Below are 21,053 nucleotides of genomic sequence, written 5' to 3' on the forward strand. Positions count from 1 at the left end.
GTAAAATTTTACTCATCTGAAGACTTTGATTTCGCTCTATTAGAGGGACCATGAAAAATCTATGACCACTACTTAGCACTGAGAATGTGGGAGCCAAACTTCAATCCTTTGGGTAAGATTACCGGGACTGCCTATTGAATTATATGATAGAACTGTGCTGAGGCAAATTGACAATTTAATTGGGAGAACAACAAAAATTTATAACAACATGGCAGACATGAGCAGGGGCAAGTTTGCTAGGCTGTGCGTTGAAGTTGATCTAACCAAACCATTACTGGGGAGATATCTAATAAATGGTAGGGAGTACCACATTGAATATGAGGGTATCCACCATATTTGTTTCACCTATGGAAGAGTAGATCATGATCAACAACACTATCCAAACAATAAGAGAAAGGAAGAAACAACAAAAAAGCAACAAGAGAATCAAAGTGCTGAAGCTATTACAGGTGTACAACAAGAAAACAACAGTAAAAAACAACAAGACATGCAAAAAGAGAAAGCTAGCACAAGCAAGAATGACACAGGAAAGCAAGTAATTACTGAGAATAATAGTAGTTTTGGGGAATGGATGGTGGTCCAGAGGCTAAAAAGAGGAAAGAAAGGACAAAAAGAAGATGTTATCAGAAACAGAGAGGAAACAAGTAGACAAAGAGAAGTCCCACAAATAAAAAGAAACCAAGGCAGATTTGGCGTGCTACATATAGAGGAAAATCCAAAAGCCCAAGGGCAAGGAATTGAAGAACAAAGAGAACAAGAGAAAGACACACAAGGAAAAAGAGAGAAGGAACAACAAAACAAAAGCAAGGCAAAAGCACAATTAGAACAAAAACAAAGTAAAAAGAGCAGTCAGCCTGCTCAAAAAGTAAAGGCCAAACAAAACAACACCAAGAACACAGAAAAGCAAGAACAAAGAAATCAAGAACCAGAGCAAAATCAAAAGAAAACAGGAGAACAAAGAGAGTCTACTACAATGCAAATTGAAAGGGTGAACCATAACCACCATGAAGAGAATTGGATGGAGGCAAAATTGTCAACTCCATCGTTCATGGAGGAAGGGATTGAACCTTCTAACCAAAACCAACAAAAGGAAGGAAGATCCCCTGACCTTATGGAAGCGGACATAATAGAAAAAGAAGATATAGTGATGGATTCCTTGGAAAAGGAGCCAAGCATGAGGCTAATTGAAGGGGTTGGACTACACCACACCAGATATGAGTATATTAGAGGATGTAGACATGCAGATGCATTGATCTGCTCCATGCTTTCTCTTTAGCTTTAGCTTTCTAATTTCTGTCTGTTTTTTGGTTTAACAACTGGTTTATCTACCTTTTCTGTCATCCTTTTTGTTTTAATGATTACTCTTATTTAAAATGTGCGAGGCGCGGCTAGTGAGACTTTTAGGCGCATCTTTAAAGAAATGAGGAGACAACATAGACCAGACATTGCTATTCTTTTGGAAACTAAATGCAGTGGAGACACAGCAAAAAGAGTGATACATAACCTTGATTTCTCTTACTCTATTTTAGAAGAAGCTCAAGGATTTGTAGGAGGCATATGGATCTGCTGGAATAGACCAGATATCAACATAACCACCATAGAAAAGCATAGTCAATATTTACATGTTAAAATCCAAACTCAGAGTGAAAAGGAACGATTTCTCACAGCAGTCTATGCCAGTCCTCAGAGTCAGAATAGAAGGGAATTATGGCCTAAAATTCTCAATATAGCTAATCAGACTATGAGAGATTGGTTGATAGCTGGTGATTTTAATGAAATTAAAGACAACTCAGAAAAAAAGGCGGTGCTACTATTAGTAACAGAGATTGCAAAGTGTTCTCCGGTTGGATAAATAGATGGGGTCTAATTGATTTGGGTTTCATAGGGTCTCGCTACACTTGAAGAGGACCACAATGGGAAGGACAAGATAGAGTCTTTAAAAGACTAGACAGAGCTCTCGCTAATCATTCTTGGAGGACAAGATTTCATGAAGTCGTGGTAGAAGTTCTTGCGAGAACAAACTCTGACCACCACCCCCTCCTTATTAGAAATGAAAGAGAGAGGCTAAGAGGCCAAGATAGACCCTTCAGATTCGAAGCTATGCGGGGAATGCATCAAGAATTTCAAAACTACTTGAACACTAGTTAGAACAAGAACAACTCTCTCTTAGAATCCTTGGTGGAACTTAAAGAAGACCTCCAGAAGTGGAATAAAGAAACTTTTGGAAATATCTTCAAGATCAAGAGAAGAATTTTGAACAGAATAAGTGGCATTCAGATGAGTAGATCTTATGGTAACAATTGGTATCTGGACAAATTAGAGCAAGATCTCAATAAAGAGTTAGAAGACGTACTAGATAAAGAAGAGACTTTTTGGATGCAAAAATCAAGACAACAATGGATAGTGGAAGGAGATAGGAACACCAAGTATTATCATACTAAGACTGTCATTAGGAGGAGAAGGAACAAACTTCAGAAACTCAGAAGAACAGATGGAAGCTAGATAGAAGAGGATGACGAATTGAAAGACCATATCATAAACCATTTTCAAAGCATCTATCGAGAACAGGTGAGCATTAGTCCAATTGAAAACTTATATGATACTTTACCTAATTTCAGCGCTTGTGTTTACAGGAAACTCATAGCGGAGCACACTGAAGAGGAAATAAAAAATGCTCTCTACAGTATTAGATCGTTTAAAGCACCAGGAAGTGACGGATTTTCATCTCTTATCTACAAGAATAACTGGGATTTAATGAAAGGGAAGCTGTATGATTTTATCAACTGCTGCTGGCAATATCCGGATCTTATAAAGCAATGCAACAACACTCTACTAACTCTTGTGCCTAAACTTAATAGCCCAGAATTTGTCTCTCAATTTCGGCCTATTGCTCTATTCAATGTGAGTTACAAAGTCTTGACCAAGATTTTGGTGGAAAGAATCAAACCACATTTGAATGATAGAATAGCAGTCAACCAATCAAGTTTCATTCCGGAAAGGAAGATTCAAGATAATATTCTTATTGCCAAAGAGATGATGCACACCATGAGGTGCATGAAAGAAATGAAGCAATTTATGGCTGATGCGTGAGCATCTTGTCTATCTTTTCCTAGTGAATTTGCATCTAAATTGTTGAATTTAATTAAGAATTAATTATATTTTAGCCACTATGGATGCTATTGAGTTTTGTACAATACTGTTTATTTTAGGTAGCATTTGGCGGAATTTGATGGAGTTTCTGCAGAGAAAGAGAAGAAGCCAAGGAGATGACCAGCGAATACCGACGCGGACGCATGGCTCACGCGACCGCGCGGAATGGAGGAAATCACAATGACGCGATCGCATGCCTGACGCGATCGCGTGGACTGGAATCTGCACAAATGACGCGAATGCGTGGACGACGCGGACGCGTCACATGCACCACGTGCAGAAAATGTAGAAAACGTTGGGGGCGATTTCTGGGCCGTTTTGACCCAGTTCTTAGCCCAGAAATCACATATTAGAAGCTGCAGAATGGACAAATCAAGTGGTCCCCTCCCATCAGTTGAAGACTTGTTAATTAATTTGAATTTAAATTCAAATATTAAATGAGGAAAAGATATTATTTTGAGTTTAATTTTAAATATTAGATTTTAAATTTATTAGGATTAGATATAAAAAGGGATCTGATGCCATCAGATTGTAACTCGGTACATTTGGACCTGAATCCTTATTTTCTCTTTTCCATGAGCAACTAAACCTCCACTGTTAAGGTTAGGAGCTCTGTCTATTTCTGTGGATTAATTTTATTGCTTTTACTATTTTAATTTATGTGTGGATTTATAATTTAAGAATTGTTTTCGCTCTTTATTTTATAAATTTGGGTGGAACGGAAGTATGACCCTCTTTCTATTTGAGTTCTTGTAAAACTTGGAAAAGCTCTTTACTTGAACAAAAGCTTGAAAACAATTTCTCCTAAATTTTAATTATTTGGATTTAACGGGATACGTGACATATAATCCTTTTATTTTTGGGTAATTAGAGTTTTTGTGGCATATAAACTAGAAATTGATTATCACCCTCTAATTGGAATTAATTGACCAAGGAATTGGCTGTTGATGAATTTTAGAGGAGACTAGGAAGGTCTAAGGAATTAGGGTCTAGTCACATATAGTTTGCCATAAATTAAATCCTACATGATTAAAATAGTTAGTAAGAAAAATTAATCAGGAAAAATAGATAACTCTGAAACCTTAACTGCCTTCTCCATATTTTATTCCTAACTTATTTATTTTACTATTTTATTTTCTGCACGATTGTATCTCAACACTATTTTCTGTCTGTCTAACTAATCCAATCAAACGCTATTGTTGCTTAATCCATCAATCCTCGTGGGATCGACCCTTACTCACGTAAGGTATTACTTGGTACGACCCAGTGCACTTGCCGGTTAGTAAGTGTGATTGTAAATACCGCATCAAGTTTTTGGCGCCGTTACCGGGGATTGATTGTGATCAATAACTATTAATTGTTTGATTGTTTAGATTAGGCGTTTTAATTTTAATTTTATTTAAATATTATTTTATTATTATTTCAAAAAAAAATTTAAAATTTTCCTTGTTTTTCCGTTAGCAAACTCCCCTGCCCCCGTTTTATTAATTTTGTTTACTTCCGTTAAAAAAATTTTTTTTAGAAATTACGTCGAAGCAACTAATAATGCTAATGCCAATGTGGTAAATCCGAATGGGGATGATCAGTAGAGAAAAGTGCTTGGCTCTTATTCTGCCCCTACTGCGGATCTTTATGGAAAAAGTATTGTGGTGCCTCCTATAACTGCAAACAACTTTGAGTTGAAGCCACAACTGGTCACCCTGGTGCAGCAAAACTGCCAGTATCATGGACTTCCTCATGAAGATCCAAATCAGTTCATATCTGATTTCCTGCAGATATGTGATACTGTGAAGACAAATGGAGTGAACCCAGAGGTGTACAAACTCATGCTTTTCCCATTTGCTCTGAGGGATAAAGCAAAGCTATGGCTAGATTCCCAACCGAAGGAGAGTCTGAATACGTGGGAAAAGGTTGTCACGGAATTTCTCACTAAATTTTTCCCACCAAATAAGCTAACTAAGCTGAGGTTGGAGGTTCAGACTTTCAAGCAAAAGGATGGTGAAACTCTTTATGAAGCATGGGAGAGATACAAGCTACTGACTAGGCAATGCCCTCCGGACATGTTCTCCAAATGGACCCAACTGGATATCTTTTATGAAGGCTTAGGAGAGATGTCAAAGATGAGCCTAGACACTTCTGCAGGCGGTTCATTGCACAAGAAGAAGACACCAGAGGAGACTATTGATCTGATTGAATTGGTTGCAAGCAACCAATATTTATACACATCTAACAGGAATCCTGTGAACTCTGAGGCCGCTCAGAAGAGAGGCATGTTGGAAGTAGAAGCTGTTAATGCTCTTCTTGCTCAGAACAAGCTTATGTCTTAGCAGATAAATCTGCTTACTCAACAGATGGGTGGCATGCAAGTCTCAGCTATCAACACTCAAAATCCACCCCAAGATATCTCCTATGACATGACAGGTAACTTTATGCAAAATGATAATTATGATTATGCTCAACCCTCTTCTGAACAGGTGAATTACATGGGGAGTGGTCCTAGAAATCCCAACAATGATCCATATTCTAAGACATACAATCAGGGATGGAGGAATCACCCAAATTTTGGGTAGAGAGATCAACCTCAGAAACCTCAGAACTTCAACAATAATTTTCAGGGTGGTTTTCAACAGAACAACCATAATAACCGCCAATTTCAGTCTCAGCAACAACAACCACCTCAGCAGACAAATTCTAAATCCCAAGAAGATTCTAAATGGGAGATGATGATGAGTTTCATGCAAGAAACCAAAGCCTCTATTAGAAACTTGGAGATGCAAATGGGTCAAATGAGCAAGCAATTACCTGAAAGGTCTCCAAATACATTCCCTAGTGATACAGTGGTGAACCCAAGAGAAGATTGCAAGGCCATTCAATTGAGAAGTGGTAAGGTAGCTGGTTCTGAAACTAAGGTCAATGAAGATCTAGTTGAAAAGGAAGCTCCAGAGGAGAAGAAGGAAGAAGCAGAGCACGCCCCTCCTAAACGTGCAGACAACCCATTTCCTGACTCTCTTGACACTTATCCCACCTTGCCAAAGGCCCCTGAATACAAGCCAAAAATGCCATATCCTCAGAGGCTTCAGAAGGCGTCCAAAGAAAAGCAATTCTCTAAATTTTTAGATGTCTTCAAGAAGCTGCAGATCAACATTCCTTTTGCAGAGGCTCTGGAGCAAATGCCTCTCTATGCTAAATTTATGAAAGAGTTGTTGACATGCAAGAGGAATTGGAAGGAGCAAGAAACTGTGGTGTTAACCAAAGAATGCAGTGCTATTATTCAACACACCCTTCCTGAGAAGATGCCAGACCCAGGAAGCTTTGTTATTCCTTGCACCATTGGAGAAGTCGGCATTCAGAGAGCTTTATGTGATCTTGGAGCTAGCATCAACCTCATGCCACTTTCAGTGATGAAAAAGCTTCAAATTGAGGAGGTAAAATCCACTCGTATTTCTCTTCAACTTGCTGATCTTTCTATCAAATTACCTGTGGGTGTTGTTGAAAATTTACTTGTGAAAGTAGGACCATTTATCTTTCCTGTTGATTTTGTTATATTAGACATGGAAGAGGAGGTAAAACCATCTATTATACTTGGTAGACCCTTTTTAGCTACAGGTAGAGCTCTGATTGATGTGCAAAAGGGTGAATTAACCCTGAGGGTCAATGAAGAACAAGTGGTCTTAAATGTTTTTGAAGCCCTCAAACACCCCAATGATTCTGAGGGGTGTATGAAAATAGATGTTATTGAACCACTTGTTCAAGAAGTACTGGAAACTGAGGTACTTGATGATGTTCTAGATCCTATTTCTGAGTGTGAAGTAGTTGAAGTTGATGATTCACCACCCCAAAAGGAGCTGATGAACACGCCAATTAAGGAGGAGGAAGCCCCCAAGCTTGAGCTTAAACCCTTACCCCCTTCTCTGAAATATGTGTTTTTGGGTAAAAATGATTCATATCCAGTGATTATTAGCTCTTCTCTGAAGCCTGAAGAAGAGGAGGCGCTTATTTCAGTGCTCAGGAGCCATAAAACAGCTCTTGGGTGGACTATTAGTGACTTGAAGGGGATTAGTCCAACCAGGTGTATGCACAAGATCCTTCTTGAAGATGATGCTAAACCAGTTGTGCAACCACAAAGGAGACTCAATCCAACTATGAAAGAGGTGGTCCAAAAGGAGGTAATGAAGTTATGGGAAGCAGGTATTATTTACCCTATTTCTGACAGTCCTTGGGTAAGTCCTGTGCAGGTAGTTCCCAAGAAAGGAGGGATGACAGTGATCAAGAATGAAAAGAATGAGCTTATTCCTACCAGAACAGTCACAGGATGGAGAATGTGCATAGATTACAGGAGGCTCAACACTGCTACAAGGAAAGATCATTTTCCCCTCCCCTTCATTGATCAGATGCTTGAGAGGTTAGCTGGTCATGCTTTTTATTGTTTTCTAGATGGATATTCTGGATATAATCAAATTGCAGTGGACCCTCAAGATCAAGAAAAGACAGCATTCACATGCCCCTTTGGAGTATTTGCTTACAGGAGAATGCCATTTGGTTTTTGCAATGCTCCAGAAACTTTTCAGAGGTGTATGCTTTCAATTTTTTCTCATATGGTTGAAAAGTTTATTGAAATATTTATGGATGACTTTTCTGTTTTTGGTAATTCTTTTGCATCATGCCTTAAACATTTATCTCTTGTCTTGAAACGGTGTCAAGAATCAAATCTTATTTTAAATTGGGAAAAATGTCATTTTATGGTTACAGAAGGCATTGTTCTTGGACACCGGATTTCAAGTAAGAGAATTGAGGTTGACAGAGCAAAGGTGGAGGTAATTGAAAAATTACCACCACCAACTAATGTTAAGGCAATTAGGAGTTTCTGTCCCAGATGAAGAAAAACAGCAGATTCTCTGGCACTGTCATAGTTCTGAGTATGGAGGCCATTTTGGTGGTGAGAGGACAGCTACAAAAGTCCTTCAGAGCGGGTTTTACTGGCCGACTCTCTTCAGGGACTCAAGAGCTTTCGTAAAGCACTGTGGCAGATGTGAAAAAGCTACAAATCTCCCTGCTAACCATGAAATGCCACAGCAGGGACTTCTTGAGGTTGAGTTGTTTGATGTGTGGGGTATTGATTTCATGGGACCTTTTCCACCCTCACATTCAAACAACTATATTCTAGTGGCAGTTGATTATGTGTCCAAGTGGGTGGAAGCTGTAGCTCTACCCACCAATGATGCCAAGGTGGTAATGAGCTTTCTTCAGAGATATATCTTTAGCCGGTTTGGTGTCCCAAGGACACTCATTAGTGATGGAAGAAGTCACTTCTGTAACAGACAGTTGGACTCTCTTCTGCATAGATATGGAGTCCATCATAAGGTGGAAACCCCCTATCACCCTCAGACAAGTGGACAGGTTGAAGTTTCCAACAGGGAGCTTAAGAGGATTCTGGAGAAGACTGTCAGTGTTTCAAGAAAGGACTGGTCTAGGAAGCTTGATGATGCTCTCTGGGCATACCGGACAGCATACAAGACTCCAATTGGCATGTCCCCGTATCAGTTGGTCTATGGCAAAGCCTGTCACTTGCCAGTGGAGCTGGAGCACAAGGCTTATTGGGCAATCAGGTACCTGAATCTTGATTCAGAAGCTGCAGGAATTAAGCGGATGCTTTAGTTGAATGAGCTTGATGAATTCAGATACTCAGCCTATGAGAATGCCAAGCTCTATAAGGAGAGAACCAAGTTACTGCATGATAAGAAGATTGTCATCAGAGTCTTTGAGCCAGGACAAAGAGTGCTTCTGTATAATTCAAGGCTAAAATTCTTTCCCGGGAAGCTGAAATCCCGATGGTCAGGACCGTTTGTGGTTACCAGAGCCTCGCCATATGGTCATGTGGAAATACAGGAAGAAAATTCTGATAGGAAATTTACAGTGAATGGCCAGAGGTTGAAGCACTATCTTGGAGGCGAGATTGACCGCCAGAGGTCCACTCATCTGCTGAACTAGCAGAACTGACCGTCAAGCTAGTGATGTTAAAGAAGCGCTTGTCGGGAGGCAATCCGATAATTTCGTATCCTTTGCCATTTTTCATAGTAGTTTTTCTTAGTTATTTTGTTTTTATTGAGTTCTTACTAATTCTCTGATCATGCAGCTATGTTCTTCTAGGAACCGACCACCTCAAGTTAAAAAAAAAAGAGCTACGCGACGCGACCGCATCAGCGACGCGTCCGCGTCGCAAGGGGAGAAGAGAAAAATAAAAACGAACAGAGAGTCACGCTGGAGGCGTGCCAATGGCACAATTCGTCCCACGCGACCGCGTCGCCAATGCGTCCGCATCGTATGGGCGTAATGGCCTCCCACGCGATCACGTGACCCACGCGGCCGCGTGCCCTGATTTTCGACGTAAAACGAGTGCACAGCTGAAAGTTGTGCTAGAGTGGTGCTGGACTGGCGCTGGACGCGCAATTCCCTTCATGCGACCGCATGCCCCATGCGGCCGCGTCGTACCCCATTAACTGCCCTCTCGCGCGATCGCATGCCCCATGTGATCGCGTCACCCCAAGTTTGGCAATTATATCAATTTGAACAGAGAGTTGTGTTGGCACGAGGCTGCACTCGCGCCAGAAGCACAAACTAGGTCACGCGACCGCGTGACCGACGCGATCGCGTCAATCCGTATAAGAGCAATGCGCGCGACCGCGTCGCTTGCGCCGCCCAGTTTTCTTTCTCTCTTTCTCCCAATCCTACTTCTCTCTTATTCTCTTATCCTTTTATTTTTTCTTTCATTTTAATATTTGTCTTTTCTATTTTCAGTTCTTCTTTGCTTGAGGACAAGCAAACCCTTAAGTTTGGTGTTGACGCTGCGCTTACAGGTTTTCTAGTACAAAAGGGAGGCGAATCATCTTCGCGAAGGAGCACAACCTGAAGAATAAAGCGACCGCTAGGATAATTAAGGTGGTTGAGTTCCTTTCATTTTTTATTCCTCCCCTCTTTTTCTATGTTATGTTCCGGTTTCCTGTTATTTTGCTTTGATTGTTGCATGATCCTTTATTAGTTAGAATCCTAGGACTAGTTTAGTTTTTCTATTGCTTTAATTCTGAAAAGATGTCTCATGTATTACGAGATGACCAGCGAATACCGGCGCGGACGCATGGCTCACGCGACCGCGCGGAATGGAGGAAATCACAATAACGCGATCGTGTGGACGACGCGGACGCGTCACATGCGCCACGTGCAGAAAATGTAGAAAATGCTGGGGGTGATTTCTGGGCCGTTTTGACCCAGTTCTTAGCCAATAAATCACAGATTAGAAGCTACAGAATGGACAAATCAAGTGGTCCCCACCCATCAGTTGAAGACTTGTTAATTAATTCGAATTTAAATTCAAATCTTAAATGAGGAAAAGATATTATTTTGAGTTTAATTTTAAATATTAGATTTTAAATTTATTAGGATTAGATATAAAAAGGGATCTGATGCCATCAGATTGTAACTCGGTACATTTGGACCTGAATCCTTATTTTCTCTTTTCCATGAGCAACTAAACCTCCACTGTTAAGGTTAGGAGCTCTGTCTATTTCTATGGATTAATTTTATTGCTTTTACTATTTTAATTTATGTGTGGATTTATAATTTAAGAATTGTTTTCGCTCTTTATTTTATGAATTTGGGTGGAACGGAAGTATGACCCTCTTTCTATTTGAGTTCTTGTAAAACTTGGAAAAGCTCTTTACTTGAACAAAAGCTTGAAAATAATTTCTCCTAAATTTTAATTATTTGGATTTAACGGGATACATGACATATAATCCTTTTATTTTTGGGTAATTAGAGTTTTTGTGGCATATAAATTAGAAATTGATTATCACCCTCTAATTGGAATTAATTGACCAAGGAATTGGCTGTTGATGAATTTTAAAGGAGACTAGGAAGGTCTAAGGAATTAAGGTCTAGTCACATATAGTTTGCCATAAATTAAATCCTACATGATTAAAATAGTTAGTAAGAAAAATTAATCAGGAAAAATAGATAACTCTAAAACCTTAACTGCCTTCTCCATATTTTATTCCCAACTTATTTATTTTACTATTTTATTTTCTGCACGATTGCATCTCAACACTATTTTCTGTCTGTCTAACTAATCCAATCAAACGCTATTGTTGCTTAATCCATCAATCCTCGTGGGATCGACCCTTACTCACGTAAGGTATTACTTGGTACGACCCGGTGCACTTGCCGGTTAGTAAGTGTGGTTGTAAATACCGCATCAATGGCCATTAAAATTGACTTCGAGAAAGCCTATGACAGGCTTAATTGGAGTTTCTTGGAAAAAAGACTTCAGGAGTTTAAATTCTCAGAGCAATTAATTAAAATATTATGTCTTACATTCAATCTGTCACTTATAATATTATTTGGAATGGTAGTAGAACTGAAGAATTTACTCCTAACAGAGGCTTGAGGTAGGGAGACCCATTATCTCCCTATCTCTTTGTCATCTGTATGGATAAGTTATCCTATTTATTTGAGAATAATATGCAAAATAAAAATTGGAGACCCATGAAAGTTGGGACAGAAGGACCGAATATTTCTCACCTTATGTTTGCGGATGACCTTTTACTATTTGTAGAAGCTACCAATGACCTAATAATGAATGTTATGCAAGTGATGGATACTTTTTGTAAGGCCTCAGGCCTTAAGATTAATAAGGAAAAAACTTCCATAGTTTTTTTCTAAAAGTGCAACTGCTACCACTAGACATGAGATCTCCAATCTTCCAGGTTTCAAAGAGCAAAAAGATCTTGGAAGATATCTTGGAGCCCTCATCACTAACAATGGGAGGAGTACAGATAATTTTAAAAAAATATTGGGAAGAGTCTATAGCAAGCTGAAAGGGTGGAAGACTAAGTGTTTGTCTTTGGCAGGGAGACTTACGCTAGCTCAAACTATTCTAAATCTAGTTTTGAACTACAATATGCAACATGAGAGGATATCCAAAGGAATATATCTGGAGGTGAAAAAGATTCAAAGAAGTTTCATTTGGGGAGAGGAGCCTAACCAAAGAAGAATGCACCTGATTGGTTGGAAAACCCTTTGTCAACCGAAGCACTTGGGGGTCTCGGATTCAGAAAACTTTCAACCATGAATGATGCGTTCATGCTCAAAATCATATGGCAAGCAATGGAAAATTTGGAAGCTCTTTGGGTGAGGATGCTATCCCATAAATATTATAATGGGGGAAGATTAAACAACAATGCAAATTATAAGTCTACGGACCCAAGTTTGTGGAAGGAGCTTAAAAAGATCTGGCCTGTTTTTCAAGAGCATTCTGTTCACTATGTTAGCAACGACTTATCCACCTATTTTTGGAGAGATCAATGGGTGAAAAGAGAAGGTATTTTAATAGAAAAGGATATTAATCTTGTCAATGTGGATTTGGACAATTTTGTGTGGGAATGGACATCTACAAATGGTGAGTGGGATTTAGAAAAGCTCAGACTCCATTTACCGCAAGACAGCATTAAAAAGATATGTCACATGAGCCCTCCAAAAGAAGAAAATGAGGATGACAAGGTGTGTTGGAAGCTTTCAATTGATGGGAATTTTGCAGTCAACACAACATACAAAAGTCTCTCAAATTGGCCAAAAAAGGTAAAAACTATTTGGACAGAGCTATGGAGTTGGAAGGGACCTCAGTGAGCAAAAGTTTTCGTCTAGACAGCTATGCATAATAGAGTCATGACAAATCATAGAAAGACAAAATTATTTGGGGAAAATGGGGAATGTCAATTATGCAAGGGAGGCCAAGAAGATCTTATGCATGCTTTAAGGGACAGTCCTAAAGTTTCTACCATATGGATAAAACTCATTAAAACATCAGAAATTCCAAGATTTTTCCATCTCAATTGGAAAAACTAGATTGAAGTCAATTTCAGGCAACAAATGGGTAATAATCGAAATTTTGAGTGGAGGAACATCTTCATTCTAACTATCTGGAGACTATGGTATTGGCGCAATAGAGAAATTCACGAACAAAACTACAAGAGACCACCCAAACCCACAAACAGGAATCATCAAGCAAGTGACTGAAATTAAAGAAGCCATGGAGAGGTCTTACCAGGTCGGTCGCCAAGGAAGGAGAATAGAGAAGCATGTCAATTGGAAGCCGCCTCCAGAGGGATGGGTAAAGTTGAACACAAACGGGGCTGCACAGAAGAACCCAGGCAGAAGTGGCTGCGGCGGTCTTCTGAGGAATAATGAAAGGCGGTGGATTACTGGTTTTTCACATCGAACTGGAGAAGCGACAGCGTTCACAGCAGAACTATGGAGAGTGGTAAAGGGATTAGAGCTCGCATGGACGATGGGCTTCAGGAAAGTGGTCGTGGAAGTAGATGATGTTGCGGTGGTTCAGAGACTCAACAGAAGAAAGAAATTGGCCTCTCATCCAAATCCTGTAATTAGAAAAGTAAATGAGTGGAAAAGGAAGGATTGGAGTACACGTTTTGTACAAATTTATAGGGAAGGCAATAAATGTGCTGATTGCCTAGCAAAAAAGAGTTTAAATCTAGATGATGATTTTGTGTTTTGGGATTTACCTCCTTCAGATCTAGTTAGTATCCTCAGTGATGATGAAATAGGGGCTACCTTACCCCGTTTAGTTTGTATTTAGGCTTTTGTTTTCTGGGTTTTTATAACCCCGTTTCAATACCAAAAAAATAAAAGTTGATGGGGACTTGGTTGAATGGCATATCATATGTCTCTTTAATAATCACATTCGAATTTAAGCTTAATAGAAGTCTACGTCGACGACATGCTAGTAAAAACCAAGGGAGAAATCGACCTCTTGACAGACCTCTCGCAAGTCTTTGACACCATAAGGTCACACGGGATGAGGCTAAATCCCGCAAAGTGTGCCTTCGCGGTAGAAGCTGGAAAATTCCTGGGTTTTATGCTAACACAGAGAGGGATTGAAGCAAATCCCGATAAGTGTAAAGCTATCTTGGAAATAAAGACCCCGACTTGCTTAAGAGAGGTCCAGCAGCTAAACGGCCGACTTGCAGCCCTCTCCAGATTCTTGGCAGGATCAGCACTAAAATCCCTTCCACTATTCTCCTTATTGAGGAAGGGATGTCAGTTCGAGTGGACTCCTGAATGCGAAGAGGCGTTCCAGGAGTTCAAGAGATTCTTGAGTCAACCTCCGATCCTGACCCGACCTGTAGTTGGAGAAGACCTCGTCCTATACTTATCTGTAGCAGAAAGGCTGTCGCGTCAGCCCTGATAAGAGAAGACGAGGCCGGTCAGCATCCAGTGTATTTCATCAGCAAAGTTCTACAAGGTCCCGAACTAAGGTACCACAAACTTGAGAAGTTTGCCTACTCCTTAGTGGTAGCCTCACGAAGGCTACGACCTTACTTTCAAGCTCATACAATAAGAGTCCGCACGAACCAACCCATGAAGCAAATCCTCCAAAAGACGAATGTTGTAGGGAGAATGGTTCAATGGGCAATAGAGCTCTCCGAGTTTGACTTAAGGTACAAAACTCGGACGGCAATTAAAGCCCAATTCCTTACCGACTTCATAGCAGAGTATGCAGGAGATCAAGAGGATAAACCAACTACATGGGAACTCTATGTAGACGGATCCTCAAACAAGATAGGAAGCGGTGCAGGCATAATATTAGTGGACGAAAGGGGAACCCAAATAGAGGTTTCCCTCAAATTTGAATTCCCAGCTTCAAATAATCAGGCAGAATATGAAGCCCTGATTGCCGGGTTGAAGCTAGCAGAAGAAGTTGGTGCTACAAAAGTGATGATATATAGCGACTCCCAAGTAGTGACCTCCTAGATAAGTGGAGAGTATCAGGCAAAAGACCCAAACATGAAGAGGTACTTGGAAAAAACTCTGGAGCATCTTGGGCGCTTTGCGGAAACCGAGGTCAAACATATAACTCGGGATCTAAATAGCAGAGTAGACGCCCTATCCAAGTTAGCAAGTACCAAGCCAGGAGGGAATAACAGAAGCCTGATCCAGAAAACTCTCCAAGAACCCTCTGTGGTAAAAATGGAGGAAACGCAAATGGTCCTTGAGGTAACCAGACTAAACCTCGGATGGATGAACCCCTTGGTCGAATACATGAAATTCGACATCCTCCCCAAAGAGAAAAAAGAGGCTAAGAAAATCCGGAGGGAAGCACAACATTACACTCTGGTGAAAAATATTCTCTATAGAAGAGGAATATCAACACCATTGTTAAAGTGCGTACCGACCTCGAGAACCACCGAGGTATTAGAGGAGGTCCACAGCGGAATCTGCGGAAATCATCTCGGAGCCAGGTCGCTTGCCAGGAAAGTAATTCGGGCTGGATTCTATTGGCCGACCTTGCAGAAAGATGCCACAGAATTTGTGAAAAAATGTCAACCATGCCAAATGCATGCAAACTTCCACGTGGCTCCCCCCGAGGAGCTCATCAGTATAACTTCTCCATGGCCCTTCGCAAAGTGGGGAATGCATTTGTTAGGTCCCTTTCCCCAAGCGCCAGGACAAGTTAAATATTTGATCGTGGGAATAGACTACTTCACAAAATGGATAGAAGCAGAACCACTGGCTACCATCACAGCCCAAAAAAGTCGGAGGTTCCTCTACAAAAATATCATCACAAGGTATGGGATCCCTTATTCCATCACTACAGATAATAGAACCCAATTCACCGACTCCACCTTCAGAAGCCTGGTGGCCAGTATGAAAATCAAACACCAGTTCACCTCGGTAGAACACCCACAAGCCAATGGACAAGCCGAGGCAGCCAACAAAGTCATACTGGCAGGGCTAAAGAAAAGACTACAAGAAGCAAAGGGAGCCTGGACAGAAGAACTCCCGCAAGTGTTGTGGGCTTATCGGACAACACCACAATCTGCCACTGGAGAAACGCCCTTCCGACTTGTCTATGGGGTAGAAGCTATGATACCAGTAGAAATCAGCGAGCAAAGCCCAAGGGTGATTCTCCATGATGAAATCGGAAACATACAGGGGCACAAAGAGGAGCTAGAATTGCTCCTCGAAGTCCGAGAACAAGCCCAGATAAGAGAAGCAGCGCTGAAGCAAAGGATGGCTACCAGATACAACAAGAAAGTCATTCAAAGAAGTTTTGCACTAAGCGATCTGGTCTTAATCAGAAACGACATAGGAGTCAACAAATCGGGGGAAGGAAAACTCGCTGCCAACTAGAAAGGACCCTACAAAGTCAGCGAGGTCTTAGGAAAAGGTTATTATAAGGTGACCGACCTAAGCGGCGCCGAGTTACCAAGATCGTGGCATGCTTGTAATATAAAAAGGTACTATAGCTAAGAGCGAACTCTACTCCCTGATGTACTCTTTTCCCAACTTCACGATTTTTTCCCAAACGTTAGAGGGTTTTTTCTGAAGAAGGATTTTTAATGAGGCATCATAGTAGAGGCTAAGGGGGAAAAAATTATTAAAAACCCTTAGTAGCAGTAAAATACCTTCCCAAAATTAATAAAGATCTTTTACAATATCTCTTATAAATTCCTTCTCGTTTATTTTTTCTTCTTCCTACGAAACGCGCCGACTTAAGCTCGACAAAACGTGAAAATCCCATGAACCGACCTAGATGGTCGTCAAGATAAAACGACGAGGTACAAGTCGGTGTAAAGAGGTTATAAAAGTCGATCGTGAAAAACTCGGAGACATTCAAACCGAGTAGAAAAGAAAATGCATCACAAAAATAACCTAAGTCATAGAACTCAATAAGACAAAGTTGAGTATAAGGAATAGCAAAAGAGATCGAAAAACCTATTAAAGCGTAAGTACTGTCCTAAAGTCCTTAGAGACGAAAGGGACAGACAGCCAGGAAAAAGGTTTTCAAAACTGAAAAGATCGAAAAGGGGTTTTTCAGAAACTGAAGTCAGAAAAGCGTACACGCAAAAGGTAACTAAGACCCTTATCCAAAAAAGGGTATTCTTCGAAACTCAAAACCCTTATCCAAAAAAGGGTACTTATAAATATTTTGTTTACGGCCTTAATAGGCCAGAAGAAATTGTTCAATCACCACCAACACAAACAAAGAAAGAGTTTAAAAAAGGGGGGACCCACAGGCCAGGCCCCCATATAGCCAATAAAGTTATTTTTTCGGAAGAGGAGTAGACGGATCACCACCAGAGCCAGGAAGAGTAGTTGGAGCAACGTCAGGACCAGGGAGAGAGGCATCCATAGGAGATGGAGAGGAAGTCGGAGGAACCTTTGAAGAGCTCGGAGCATCCTTTGAGCGAGGAGGGGACTCAATAATCCTCTGCCCCCGAGTCTTCAAGTCTGACTCGGAAACAACTTGGGGGGCAGGAGGAGACACTATAGCACCATCAATGACGACCTTATCAGGATCTAAAGGAGAGAGATCCAAGCCAGGAGCAATAACTCCGACTTGCTCCTTAAAAATCCTCCAAGCCTCCTCAGATCCCTCGGCAATAGAGTCCTCCAACTCGACATAGGTAGTCCGAGCATTCAGCAGATCTTTTTTCACACCCACAAGGTCCTCAAAAAGGCTTGAATAGCTCTCCTGCGCCTTCAGCCTTAAACCGACTTCCATGTTGCACTGGGCCTGCAACTTGCTCTCCCTCTCCTGGAGACCCTTCCTCTCCTCCTCTAGTTTGGCGACCTCCTCCTTCAACTTCTTCTCATGTTCTTGATATAAAAGAAGTCTCTCCTCCAACTCTTTAGCCCTCGAGGACGAACCAAGAGAGCTAAGAGGAGTCTTCTCGAAAATATCAAGAAACTTGGTGTACACCGCCGCCGCCCTGATACTCTCCTGAGCCAGAATAGTGAGGTGGTTCCGGACAGAAACATCATCCAAGCCTATACGGGCATGAGGATAGATGTACTTCCAGATAAATTCAGGGGCATCCATCTTGGCTTCACCCTCGAAAGAAGAACTAGGCTCTAAAGCCTTGCGCTTCTTCCTTTCAGGCTCAGGGGAGGATCGGAGGGGAGGAGACGGCTGAGAAGGAGCAGGAGAAGAGATAACAATAGGTTCAGAAGGAGTCCCCAAATTTCGAGGAGGAGGAGGGGGAGAGATAACTGCCCTGGCACCACCAGTTCTAGCCCGGGACCTCGCCCTGGCTTCCTGGACCCTTTGGTAAGACTCATTCGAATTCCTCCTCGCCATCTCTGTAAAAGCAAGTAGTAGCCAAAAGGTTAGACAAGTCGGAAAAAGATAGTCAGACAAGTTGGAAATCCAATAAAACAAATAAAAGCTACCTAATTGTGTCTGAACAAAGGTCGGGGACCCTTGGAGAAATTTTTTAGTATCCAGATATGGGGCCCTCCCCCATACTTCTCGGAGGAACCCCACAATGGCAGCCTCCACCTCATCCAGGTCATCCAGACCATATTTCTCACAGGGGGAGGCCTCCAACCAATACAGAGGGAAGCGAGGGGAAGAAGTCTCATCCAGGAAAAAGGGGTGGTGACCTTCTACAGCTTGCACTTTGAAAAAATAATTTTTGAAGTCATGGAAAGATTCATCAAAAAGGGTGAAGACCCTCCGACCTTGTATAGCCCGGAAGGACACCCATTGTTGCTTATTATTTTGCCCACTGAAGGGCTTAGTCATATGAAAAAGAAAAAAGAAAATCCTCAAGGAAGTCGGAAAGTCCAAAGCATGGCTGACAAATTGATAAATTTTCAGAAAACCCCAGGAATTGGGATGAAGCTGAGTAGGTGCAACACGGCAGTGGCGTAAAACATCCATCTCAAAGTCAGAAAAAGGAAGGAAAACGCCCAGGCGGGTAAGCATGCTCTCATACATAAAAAAGAAATGAGGGGCTGCCTCCGAAGCCCTCCCAAAACAGACCCGGTCTTCTGGACCCGGGGCAAGTAGTTCATACTTCGGCTCATCCTCATCAGAGGTGCAGAGCCGGTGGCGAGTGCGAAGATCAGTAAGAAAATCAGTGTCAACCAAAGGTTCCTCCTCCAAGACCGTAACATCGACCCACTGAGCAAGACTTTCAACAAAAGACATTTTCTTTCTTTTAAAAAGGGTTTTGGTAAAACCTACAAAGGAAAAAGAAAAGAAAATAAAAAACATGGTCTCTAAGGGGGAAGTACGGAATCAAACAGAAACCTACGAATCAACCTATCCATCCGAAAAATAAAAGCATGCAAACCGAAAGCATGTTGCAAAAGGAGAAGAAGAAAAATCTAACCTTTATCTGAAAAAGGTTGGAGGAGATGAAAGCCTTCAAACGCAAGAGTGCAGCACGAACAGGTGAAGAGGAAATTTGAAAAATCGCAGAAACGAAACAATGAAAGAGAGGGAAAGTATTTATAAACACGTTAGGGGCATAATGGTAAAAACGGGGAAGTCATTAATGGGTGCACCGTTACCAAGGTAATCAATACCTACGCGAACCTCTAACAGACGCGACGTTTGATTAGACGTAACTGTGAAAAATCAAAAGTCACAAAAGTCACGTCGGTTCCAAACAAATACGTCGGTTCCCTCCCAAGTCGGCTACGTCCCCGAGTAGAATACTCGAACCCAAACTCTTAAAAGAAATTGGGCTCGAGTAGGGGCACTGTTCATACCCTGACCCAACGATAAGGCCCAGGTACAAATAAAAGGCCCAATCCGAAGGGTTGAGCCTCACCTAGCACCGACCTCTTCTCTACGAAGTCGGTTCTTACCACGACTTACCCTAAAGAAGTCGGGGACGAGGATTAGCTGGCAGATAAACACTTATTCAAATGAGTAACTGCCCCTAAAATCTCTCTACCCACTTCCAGGTACCATATCTCAACTTCCCCTAGATAAAAGGGACGGTTATCCACCTAAAAAGGTGGCACTACTCCAACGGTGGTTATTGGCTCACCCCTATAAATACACTGACACCTCTCAGGTATCTCTAAGTTCCAATACTCTCTAGACCTGCTTACGCCCTTGCTGACTTAGGCATCGGAGTGTCTTTGCAGGTACCACCCCCATTCACTAGTATTCACAAGTCGGAAGGAGGCCCTGAAGACACCAATCCGCCCGAAAGCTTCCCTCCACAGACGATTGGGCCAACCCAGCGAGTCCAGCCCAATAATCTCCGGTTACCCATCGTAACAATTTGTATTCTAATATGTATTTTATACTGATAATTTTAGTGGTTGATTTTAGTATATATATAGCATAATTCATTCAAGTTTTACAAAAAAAAATATATTCATACAATGTGTGTGAGTGTGTAATGCATGGATAATATTTAGAAGTAAAAACTATTTAATCCACTTGAAAAAAAAAAGTTGATATGCTTTTAAGACCAAAAAAAAAATTGATCTACTTTTCCATGTTGAAAATAATTTTCACTGGCAGATTTTAAAATGAAAAAAAATAAATAAATAAACTTCTCACCCAAAAAATAAATAAAAAATATCTAATATTTTTTATATTTGAACTTAAAGATAGAGAGAGTGTTGTTTATTGAACTCATTAGATACTTTAAGTCATAGTAAAGTATTTAAATTAATTAAACTATTTTTTATCTTTTAAAAAAATACTACTAAATTTTTTATAAAAAGTTTGAGAAGGCCATAACCCCCTTATCTGAATTAAGCTCCGCCACTGCACACATGAGAGGGAGGTTGCATTAACAATATTATTGCAGCATTGTTGAAGATGAGAGCCAGAGTGTTGAGATATTTTGCAAAGAAAAAGAAAGAGGTGCAAGTGTTGTTGATTAGTGCTAATTTTATTCATTAAAAAATATTAGTATGTGTTAAAAAATGATACATAATTATATATTGACGGTAAAATACATTATTCAATATTTGGATCGTTTTGAATATGTAAGTTTATTACTTTTAGGTATTGCTCATTATTTGGTTAATATCATTATATAAAATGTAAAAATAATATTAAGTTTATAATTTTGTAA

At 40.8% G+C, this 21,053-nt stretch overlaps 2 protein-coding genes across 2 annotated transcripts; both read left to right on the top strand.

Annotated features, from left to right (window-relative positions):
* Positions 209 to 1,276, top strand: LOC107632534 (nucleolar protein 58-like). Its single transcript, XM_016336208.1, has one exon. The coding sequence runs from the start codon at positions 209 to 211 to the stop codon at positions 1,274 to 1,276; it is 1,068 nt and encodes a 355-aa protein (XP_016191694.1).
* Positions 1,421 to 3,090, top strand: LOC107632535. The gene is made up of 2 exons (XM_016336209.1): positions 1,421 to 1,833; positions 2,634 to 3,090. The coding sequence occupies exons 1-2, from the start codon at positions 1,421 to 1,423 to the stop codon at positions 3,088 to 3,090; spliced, it is 870 nt and encodes a 289-aa protein (XP_016191695.1).

Source organism: Arachis ipaensis, chromosome B03, assembly GCF_000816755.2.
Source record: "Arachis ipaensis cultivar K30076 chromosome B03, Araip1.1, whole genome shotgun sequence".
NCBI classification, from domain to species: Eukaryota; Viridiplantae; Streptophyta; class Magnoliopsida; order Fabales; family Fabaceae; genus Arachis; species Arachis ipaensis.

What these genes read in the sequence shown, in the direction of transcription:
- LOC107632534 (XM_016336208.1), top strand. Translation starts at nt 209, where the DNA reads ATGGCAGACATGAGCAGGGGCAAGTTTGCTAGGCTGTGCGTTGAAGTT.
- LOC107632535 (XM_016336209.1), top strand. Translation starts at nt 1,421, where the DNA reads ATGAGGAGACAACATAGACCAGACATTGCTATTCTTTTGGAAACTAAA. An exon ending in TTAGTAACAGAGATTGCAAA is followed by an intron (nt 1,834 to 2,633) that starts GTGTTCTCCGGT and finishes TTGTGTTTACAG; the next exon opens with GAAACTCATAGCGGAGCACA.